Source organism: Syngnathus leptorhynchus, chromosome 3 (genome assembly GCF_054491065.1).
Source record: "Syngnathus leptorhynchus isolate UIUO chromosome 3, UIUO_Slep, whole genome shotgun sequence".
Classification (NCBI taxonomy): domain Eukaryota; kingdom Metazoa; phylum Chordata; class Actinopteri; order Syngnathiformes; family Syngnathidae; genus Syngnathus; species Syngnathus leptorhynchus.
The window spans coordinates 11,973,193-11,984,505 of NC_141197.1; the positions used below are offsets into that span (position 1 = coordinate 11,973,193).

General features: G+C 40.0%; 1 protein-coding gene across 1 annotated transcript; it reads right to left on the reverse strand.

Annotated features, from left to right (window-relative positions):
• Positions 1-722: 722 nt before the first annotated feature.
• On the reverse strand, positions 723-8,344 carry aqp9b (aquaporin 9b). The gene is made up of 6 exons (XM_085908552.1): positions 8,209-8,344; positions 7,610-7,736; positions 5,230-5,367; positions 4,627-4,745; positions 3,822-4,039; positions 723-1,952 (listed from the first exon to the last, which is right to left on the reverse strand). The coding sequence occupies exons 1-6, from the start codon at positions 8,308-8,310 to the stop codon at positions 1,790-1,792; spliced, it is 867 nt and encodes a 288-aa protein (XP_085764678.1). The 5' UTR covers positions 8,311-8,344; the 3' UTR covers positions 723-1,789.
• Between the last annotated feature and the right edge of the window lie 2,969 nt (positions 8,345-11,313).

An 11,313-nucleotide genomic window follows, 5' to 3' on the forward strand; every position in this document is an offset into this window, starting at 1 on the left:
AATCCAGTAAGATTCTACTATTCGCCTGTCTACGCCAATGAAAAAAAAAAAAGGATCATAAATACCCAGAAAGAATAGAGAAGCTCAGCTCATGTAAGAGCTGTTATAGTGTCAGGTTATTATTATTAGATGAGCTAAGGGTGCACTCTTGGGACTATGGAACCTTCATCCATTCTCCATGATCTTATATAAGCTTTATATAACAGCACTATATGGAAAAATGAATTGTGCATCAGTATTTTTCTTAGATTCCTCATTAGTCTAACAACGCCAAAGGCTGTCAAAGCATTTTTTTTTGCTTGACCCGTTTCAAACCATCTGTTAATGTCCTAAAATGGATTCAGTCACACTATCTACTTTGCGGCTTTGCCTAAGATAGTTCCTCAAGGTTACATCTTAGGACCACTGCTGTTCAATGCATTTATCAATACATTTGTGCAAGACAGGAGGGTTTAAAAATGTTATAAAAAAAAAAAGGCTTCCCAAACAAGCTTTCAACCTCCTGTTGAAAATCACTACAACACCATTACTGAATAATATGTGAATTTTAAAACTTGAATCTTTATTTGATTGTCCATTAAGTGCACAGGTTTATCAATAATTCTGCTCTTCCACAATGTTGACCATATCAGTGAGAATGTTTTGATTCACATTAGGATGATCACATTATTATTGTCACCAGAGACCTGCAAAAGAGCTTTAATGACAGGCTGGCTTGCTTCCGCTTCTGTTTTATTGGCGACCAAAGTACTTGTATACACACACATGCGTATACACACAAGCGCAGACACACTAATGCACGCACACACAAGCGTGCGTACACATCCACAAAATGTACACAAGATAAAATAACTTCATGCGTACATTTCAACTGTCCTCAACAAATAAAACACACAATGTGGGAATTCATAACTCTATACTGTCAAGTCAATACATATAGGTTAAATGTGTTTCATATTTCTATCTTACACTAAAGTTTTATTTTCTACATGTAAACAATTACAGTGTTATAGAGCTTTTATAATGACATAATATATTGCATAACCTTTAGGTGTCACCTCCACAGAATAGAAAGGGACATGCATAGAATTGTTTAAGGCGGGAGTTTCTAGGAACAAAAAAACCCTGAAATTAAAAAAAGAACAACTCAAAGTAGTGACACAGCTTTGAACACATGCAAAAAAAAAAAAAAGAATATTACCAAACACACAAGTACTTTGTACTCTAATGCATATAGTGGAACTTCCATAATGCACACAGGAAACCTATCTGGCTGCTCAGTACAACATGATTAATACAATTCAATAAATATCACAATGCTTGTAAATTGCCACACAGGGTTGGGACCTTTGCTTTATTTTTCTTAATACTTCTGACACGTGCACTATGTGAAGCCTGACAAGTCGAAATTGCAATCCAAATTAAATGAATTAAAATTAAGTTGTCGATTTTTTTGAATTCCCTCTTGATTTCCTTAATTTAAATACAAATTTGCTGCATTCTTGTTTATGCATTCGGAATAAAATATGTGAAACATAAAGTTCACAAAACAACAACATTTCAACAATATGTTTGTGTGTGCATGTGTGTGTGTGTGTGTGTGTCTGAGTAACTAATTAAAAAAAATGCTGTAAAATGATAGAACAGGACAGTAAATGATTTTTTATGAAACAATACTGCTTTTGTAATTACGATTGCCTTTCTTCATTGATTGGCTATAAGAAATCATACTTCTCGAAATCTTCGACTGCTTAATAAGGAGGCGTTTATTTCGTGACTATATTTAGTTTCAAGACAGAGTTATGATTTCATACTTTTGCTGGCCATTGTTTTCTTCCTGCGGTTTGGGCTCGGAATGGTGCAGCTCGATGAAAAGGAAGTAAATAGCGGCTCCCACTGCCCCGCCGACCATAGGTCCAAACACAGGGATCCACCACCAGCAACCTCCAGCCCTGCCAGAAAAACACATGAACATGTACACACACCAAAGTCAATTCATTTTAATTGACTTCATATTTCATGAAAATACAAAATTTGTGTGATTGCAGACGAAATTCAGCACACTTGTGCATGAATGTTGACGTCTGGCACATGTAAGCGTCTCGTCCTTATCCCTGATTAAAGTCAAGTCTTCTAATAAGCAGCTCTGTGTCTGCTGCATGTGTCCTCATTGTCACTTTGGCTCACTCTTTAAGTGAGCGATTAGTCTCTAGCATTGTAGCACAGCAGGTGAAAGCAGACACACATTTATTTAAGATGAAAGAAAAAGGAAAAGTGAACAAGTGACTGGTAGGGGGGTGTTGTTGAGGGTTGGGGTCTGTCGTGTCCCTCCCGGAGGCTCCCAGGAAGTCCAATGCTGTCGGCAGGCAGCATGCCACCGGATTATCCACTTATGTGCCGCCTCATTTAAGGTGATCTGCCCAGGACACGGGTTTGCATTGTCAAAGTGAATCTCAAAACATGATTTTGAGGCCAAATGTTTTTAATAAATGTAACCGGTTTTAAATTAGGCCATAAAAAAACAAAATGTGGGAATAATGAAGCTCTGTAAATGTTTTCCGGATGGAGCGTATTATTGGTTTTAATCTCTCTCATTTGTCACATCAAAACAATGCAGACTTGATTTGGATGAAGACACAATATGATGGAAAGTTGCCAACAGGGTTTTAGAAAGTCTGGTGCAACTGACACAGCAGTCCAACTTTCCATGCAGGGGAGGGGTTTTGCCCGAGCAGAGATTCAAGCTGAACTGTGTGGCGCAAGACATTTCTTTAACTGACCACTATGATCAGCTCACTTGAGAAAAAAAAAACATTTTAGGAGTCCCCAAACATTTTTGCAGTTTAGGTACTTTTTAGGATCTCTAAAAATGGATGGGTACTATCTAATAAAGAAGCAGTCATCAGTTAGGGTTCATGGACTTGGCCATGTTGTTCTCACAAAGATATTTTTCAAGGAACCCCAAAATATGTATACTTTTTTTTCCTATGATTACAGTGCATTATGTAATATTGGATGAAATTCTCCAAAATTGTCACAATGTGCACCATGTAATGGAATGTGATCACAGTTACAGTAGTGTGAAGTCAGATCTGACTGCAGGGTAAAGACACCTCAGCATCATTTCAGAAACAAAATCATTAAATATTTCATATCACCGGCAGGGAAATGTTCCATGTTCTCCTGAATGCCACGCTACAATTTCAGAATGCACAATATACACAAGCGCCTTTTGAAATATTAACAACAAAGAGAGTCTGAAAGGAAAGAGACGTGGCTGTGAGTTGTGCTTTTCACGCGGGGATGTGCACTGAGGGAGTGTCAGCAAGCAGTGAGCCAGGGCAACAACACTGCACGTGCTAATAGCATCAAAATCTTTTGCTCCCAATTTTTAAACACACAACTAAAATGTTCTTTTTTTTTTTTTTTTTTTTTTCTGCAATGCATGAGTTCGTTTTTCTTTCTTTTAACTTGCCGAACGGCGATTAATCACAACTGTGCAAGAGTAATTTGTTAATTTTTTTTCAGAAATGTTAATTTATTTTGACATTTCAGACAATTTACAAACATAAAATCCTACTCATCCTATGTGAAGATTTTTTTCTGACATTTTAATGTTTTTGATGTATATGTTGCTGTATAATGTAAGTTTCCCTCATCAGAACCATACAAACATAAAAAGGTGTTGACTTTTGGGGTGTGTGTAATGTGTGCATTTTAATTCATTTCACAGAAGAAAATTGAGTGATGAGCTTGATCACGGAATGAAATCAACTCATACATAAATCAAGGTAGCAGTGTATTTCCTGGGCTTTGCTTACCTGAAAACATCCCACCCCCATCCTGCCACAGCGGTGAAGAGTCGCGGGCTGAGGTCTCGTGCAGGGTTGATGGGATAGCCGCAGTTCAAACCCATGGACACGGCGATGGCCAGGATGATTAGGCCGATGCACAGAGGCTCCATGCCTTTGGGGGCGCCGATATTCCTCGAATCCGTTATGGCCAGGATGCACAGGATCAACGCAGCACTTCCTGCCACCTGACAAGACATATAGACTCAGTCCGTCAAAACACCAAACCACAAGCAACTAAATTAAGATGCCGCTTTTAACGGGGTCTTTTTAAATTGCAATCACCCGTGACCTTTCTTGTTTGGTTTAAGCTTATTACATGACTTCCCCTTTACTCTGCTGGCTTCTCAAGGCAGCTTTATACTAAACTTATGGCTGTTTCCATACAAATCAGAAAACAGCAAATGTGATGAAAAATCCTCCTGTATGACTTTTAATTTATGCAACCCACATCAACATATCCCAAACACGTGATATCTATTTTCAGCATTGTGCGCAATTGTTCACTGGTCGGCATACGAATCACATCAACGTTAACGTTCATGCCCAAGAGTGCACAGTATGTGTACTCTCAAGCATCTTTACATGCTCTAGTAGTTTCTACATCCAGGACAGTCAGTGTTGCGTAACATTATTTGCACTCCTCATCATCAACGAATCTATATGGAAACCAAGAGGACAGAACAATGGCCAGCCAAAGTTTCGTCTAACCTAGCAAACATACAGGTACTACGTAGCAACACCGAAATTGAACATGGCCTCTTTTAGTTATTACCTGGTCGAGGAATCCGTTGAGCGTAGAGAGATGCTTAGCAGGATAAGATGCAAATATTCCAGCAGTGGCGTTCTCTCCGCTAATGATGAATTCTCCATTGCTAAATTCCATTAAAGCATCTATGAGAACAACAAATGCAATAGAAGAACAGTGAAAGCACAAAATGCACACGTAGACATGGAATCAGTCATAGAAAAGATTTTCAAACACAAAGGAGCGTAGCCAGAAAATGTTCGGATAAAAAACACTTCGGTGAAGGGAGGCCAAACATGCGTACAGTGAGCGTTTCAGAAAGGTAATGATTTTAATTGACCTTGACTGTAAGAATTGAATATCCTTTACTCAAGACACATTTTTTTAGAGCTTGCATTCAAGTCAGTGGTATGTCTATTCTTTAAACATGTGAGTATCAAGGGTTCCAAGAATAGTCTGTCCTTGTGGAAATGGCCAAAAAAATAAATCACACATCAAAATCTCCACTGATGTGAGGGACTGGCCATGGGCGTGGCTAGACTGTGACAAGGGGTGGCCACCGCATAGGTCGGCCTCAGCAGAAATTTGAAATTGCCCGAGTCCTTTTTTAAGATAAACATTTTCACTTACCATAATTCAACAAATATACGCAGCAGGCCCCAGCAAAGGCCCCTAAAAACTGTGCGGCCACATACACGGGAAACTTCTTCCAGGATATCTTGCCCAGCATCATCATAGCTAGAGTGACTGCAGGATTCACGTGGGCTCCTGGAGCAACACAAATGCAAACACATCATCATTGTGCTGATGGAAAGGGCTCATATTTGTGAAGTGAGTTGAGCAGCTTAATTAAGACAAAAATAGCCATTTGCCAGCATTTATGTAGAAGCACTTACAGCACATTATAGTCAAACTTTTTAGGCGTGGCGTGAATTACGCATTGATCTTTCCCCATTAGGAGCAACGTTTGATCCAACAGTCTGTGCATCTGCTGGCCAGCCACAAAGGTTTTCAGAGGGCGGCACTTACACTTACTTACGAGAGCTCGTTTACAGCTGGAAGGACCACAATGGCATCGCCGGAGATCCAAGAGCAACAGCTTAGCAACAGCTTGCTGGTGGTACCAGCAGCAAAACAGCCAAGATTCAAACATCCAAACCCTCTGTGAGTGGGGAGTCTGCTCAACCAAATGAGCCAAAGTCACCCGGCAAGCTGCAACCAGGAGCTGGTGATAGCTGGTGACCAGCTAGTCTTGTTGGTGTCACCAGCTCGCAGCAGCGCAACAACAGCATGTTGGTATGGATCAGTGGTAGAACAGATTGCCCGGTGGCGGAAGGTTCAACGAGCTTAGTTAGCTAGCTGTCAAACCATTTTTATCGAGAGCCACTTTGTAGCTGTGGCTTCCCTCAGACTCCAAATAAATGATTAATCCTCTCATATTAATACATATGCACAACAAATGGATTACTAGTTTTGAAATCTGAAATACTATTGTTAAGTTATTGTTCAAATTACTGTAAAAAAGTAATTAAAAAAATCTCAACATTATTATCGATTGCAAATGCAAATGAAAGTTCGGGACAGATTTTAGCAAGGATCATACGAGTTGACATGATTTGCTTTTGCGGGCCATATAAAATGACACGGCGGACCGGATCTGGCCCCCGGGCCTTGAGTTTGATATCAATGAGCTCCACCCTTCACCGACATCATCCACCCTAAAACTCCAGAGTGAACAACATTCCATCCAAATGTTGCGGGTCTGCGCTGACAGTGTGGGCTCATTTATTTAACACTCTGGGATCTTCGTTTTGACCTCTCTGTGGTGACACCGCCAGGGGGCATCGACCATGCTTCCATTGTTCGTCTCCCCATCCTGTTCATAAACACCGGGCGCGACAAAGCAGCCAGAAGCGGCGGGCCCGATTGCTTGTGACATAATCTGGCTGAAGCGGCTTAAGGCACACGTAGAGCGCGGGTCATTAGAGGGACCAGGATGTGTCACACTTGCGCTCCGCCGTCGTCCGAAATGGGGGACTACAAAGAGGAGACAATTGTGTTTTCTTCGGCGACGGGGGCCTCCCGCCAGGGAAGTCTTGAAAGGCAGGCTCGTCACACCTGACCCCCTACCTTCCTCTCTGGAGACCCATGCCCCTGTAAAGCTCATTAGTCCAATACCTATGATCATCTTCAGACATGTCGTCCCACAGAAGCTTCCTACTGTGCTGTGGACCCCGGGGCCCAATGGCCCAGTCATGCAGCAGAATCTCTCCATATATTAACTTCCTTGTCCTCTCAAGCCTTATTGACTAGTATTCTCAGTAACCGTGGAGTGAACAACGAGACAGTGCAAGCATCATCCACTCCAACCAACTTGTTGGTGCAGACAAATTACACCGGCCACTACATCTGAATCAGAATCAGAATCTTTGTTGGCCAACATAAAGAATTTGTCTCCCGCTGTTGGGGGCATTCTAGTAGTACCACAGGAAGAAAAGAAAAAAATACATTTTGGATATAAACACAAATGTATAAAATTTAGAGACTCGTTAGCAATATGAAGCATCCAATTAACTGTTCAAATGATCCAGAGCTGCAAAGATGAATCTAGTAATAATAGCAAGAAAGAGTATAAAATGGCAAGCTAGGAAATTATAAAAATATGGGAAGAAGGCACATCTCAGCGATACTGCTGAGGTTTCATTGGATCATATGTATGATTTTTAATCTTCATTACTTTCCATGGACTAACAGGCGATGACTGAAATATCAGTCTCCTTTTCTTCTAGCTCAGATTAGATTTAATTTTTTTCTTGGGTTCTCCTCAAATGCTGCTCTTGTCTTTTTTTTTCTTTTGACTTTGTAGGTTGCAATTATTTTGGTGCAATTGCGAATATTTCTTCTTCACTGTATCAATTATAAAAATGTATGGATTTCATGCTTTTTCAGCCGCGTAAATAGCAGCTATTTGATTGGCTCCCCCACATTTAGGACAAGTAGGTGCTTTTACCTGAAACCCCTCCTGCAATATAGGCGGCCATCATAAGTCCCAGAGTGAAGCCAAGGTGGATGGAGAGGGGCTCCCCTAGAGCTCCCTTGCTCAGGACCGCCTGGGCCACTGAACCACATCCAAAAAGCTGCGAGACACACAGGGACGAGAAGCAGCTCATTGTTGTTGTTGTTTTTTTTCCACCATTCCAATTATAGGCAGCCTCAACACTAGCCCCTTGTCTAACAAGAGCCTCCAACTGCCAGATGCAATTTGTCTGAGCAAAATAAAGAATCCCCCCACTTAGTTAGGACAAAACAAATGAGAGCACTCATCCACACATAAGAAGTCTGCACTAATGGGTCACAGTCATTGAACTTATGTGCTGACAGGTGGAGGTGAAAAAGAAGCTCGCAGATATACCAAATGTATATTTGTAAGGACATTTGTGATGCTGAAGTTGTTCCACATCAAAGTGTGCGCTATGTGTCTTAATAGAGACACATATGTGACAGACAGCAAAGTCCCACGAGAGGTAGAGAGACACCTAATTAGAAGCTTTAAAGCGGCGGTTTAAGCTGAATGACAGGTGCACACAGGCAGACGGGACGGCTACTCACTATCAGGACAAATATCCCCAGAAACTCAGCCAGGAACTCCTTCAAGATGTCTCGCCTCAGGGCAAATCTTGCCTTCCACTTTCTTCGGCATTCACTCTCCATTTCCCCTCGTCCTGTTATGTGCTCCTTGCACACAATAAACACATAACGAGAAGGAGAGGCGAGAAGCGACGATGCTCGCTGCAGGTTGCCGCCTCCCACTCCATGCCAGAGCCCCGGCGGGATGCACCTCCCTTTGTCACCACTAGTGGGGCTACTTTGGACACCAAGTACTAACTCGGAAAAATAGCTCTCTAAATTCCATCAACAGACTAATAATGGTAGCCCTATACTGGCATACAAAATGAGGATCCCCTCAAAAAAGTGTATTTAATATTATTCTAAGTGAATGTAACCTCACGACCTTTTTGAACATAAACACTGTGCTTAAATATTGGAGCAAAAAATACCGCCAATATTAATTAGAAAGTAGTGCACAGAAAATTTGAAAAGAAACTGTGCCTCAATAAATGTTTTAAAACAAACAGATTAAGTGCAAATATATTTAACCCAATCGTTAAATGCACCTGAAATGTAATTGGACAGTATACCCTTCACATATCAATAGAGGAAGCCCACTAAGGCAATTAAAAAAAATCAATTATTCTTCTGATAATTGCTTAATTGTATATATTGTATTTTGCAATAATAGTGTAAACACGAGAACATTTTTGCCCGTTCTTCTTGTTCTGTGACTTTGAGTGTGTATGGCTTTAAAGGGGAAAGCCTGGTGTGGTGAGTGACATGGGCGTTGCCATAAGAGAATAAAGTTGGATCACTGCAGAGCTTCTGATGAACCCCAAATGATTAGAATTTCAAACTAAAAAATTTAGAACATGCAAGCTAATTCCCCATCATTGCCATTCCAAATGCAACCTGTTCAGCTCATTTGGAACATCTGCTTTCCACTCTCCAATTCTTGCCACATTTCCAATTTTCCACACTACAGGTACAACAATTAGTCCACAAATAATCGATTATCAAATTAATTGAGATATTTTTTTTTATAATCAATGAATCATTCAGGTACCTTTTTAATGTAAAATTGTCCAAACGTCAAAATTGCAGCTTCTCAACAGTAAATATTTAGCAATCTAACATTCTATATGAAGGTTGGCTAATTATTTTTGTGTGGAAACAAAATAATGATAAAAATAACAGAATCATAATTAATTTGTATGAGGATTGACTGAACTTTCAATTTAAAATAAGGTCATGCTTTTGAAAAAGGGGGTGGAAGTTATATTATTTTAGAATCTGATTCAAGAAAAACTTGCACCAACTTTCACCAGATTAATCGATTGTGAAAATAATTGTGAGTTGAAGCCCCATTTCATTCATTAGTGAATAAAATCTATTGTAGGCATATTATGCAACATTACATTAGTGATGATGTATGTATATATATTCATATATACATATATATGTGTGGATATATATATAATTTTTTTTATTTATTTGTATCTTTTTTAAGGTGACCACGTCTGTAGTCGGAGGCCGCGTCCATCCAACAGAGGGAGCTCCATGAATGCGTTACACAGTCTTGGCTGAGATGTGTCACCCCCGTCCGTGCGCCTGCCGCCTTATCTTCCATTCACTTGGTTTTGTGAAGAAGCGCTCAGGCGACATGCTTGAAGATGCGCATGTTTGCAATGCAGTCATCATTGTTACTGTGTCTATGCGCGTGTAGTAGTAGTGTAGTAGAAGTAGTAGTAGTAGTAGTAGTAGTAGAAGGAGTAGTAGTAAGTATTGCGTTACATTTACGTCGAATTTACTTTAGTAACTTTAAACTGCACTTGCTACAGTGGTTCCAATGCAGGATACTTTAGAATTTTATTGACTTATTTTTAAGAAATGCTATATTTATACCATTACATCAATGTATTTTGGGTTTTTTCAAATACTTGTCAGTGCAGTTTCATAGTTTGTAGTTCTCTCTATGTGTGTGTACAGTATGTATTATTGTTATTAAATAATTACTACATTTATTCTATTTGAATTACTTAAATAACTTTGTGGGTACTTTTGAGAAAAGTTTTAATTTGAGATACATGTTACTATATATGACTTTTTTTTTTTAAACTCTCTTACTCTAAGCTACATTATGTTAAACCTTTACTTTTCAATTATTACATTGCCTGTTGACAGTTCAGCCTACAAGAAGTGGACGTTGAATTTAACAACAGTAGTTTTCTAAATTAAATTCCGGTAATGTTCGACTGGTAAACCTATAGTGCTGTTCAATGAGTGTAAACAAAGACACATAATTTAGGACCAACCCTTGTAGCTGAATTTGCTTTAATTTGTAATTTGATCAAATGCATAAAAGTAATATTGCTGGACAATATTTATTCTAATGAAGGAGTTTTTCCACAGAATACTTTGTTACGCAACAAATTATTGGGAAAACGTTTTTTTTTTTTAGAGGAGTCATATTATTTCAAACAGTACTCTTACTTGAGTAAAACTTGTGACTACTCCACCCACCTCTGAGTAAGCAGCAGTGGTGGTAAAAGTAATGCTGTGTCATTAGTAGAAGAAGTTGAGGTAGTGTTGGTGGATAATCTGCGATTGATTTTTTTTTTTTTTTTTATTCTTTCTGGGGAAAGGCGCGATTTGTGGATGTTTATTGCGAGGCTAGATGGAGGCGCTACGTGTGGAGGATTATCACCTGCAGGAGTTTAGTAGTGTAGAGTAGTAGTAGCAGCGCTCATTTCCATGACATTTTAGGGAGGTCGATGGTCGTTTGGCACCCCCGTGTCACTGAGGAAATAGTGGCAAACAATGAAGGTGTCGAAGAAGTGCGCGTGGAAGTGGGAGATTAAAAATGCACGCACGGGGGAGAACGAAAGAAGGAAGGAAAGAAAGAAAGAAAAACACTTTCCCTGGAAGTTGCAAGCAAACACTATGGAAAGTGATGAGGAGTGAATCACCGACGAGTGGGTGTGGTGCGCGTCTCTCTTCCTTAACTTTATGGAAATGTGCGGACGAGAGCGGAATAGAGTTAGATCGGGGGGGGGGGGGGGGGGGGGGGAGGAAAAGAAAGGACAGCCCTTCTGTTGTCAG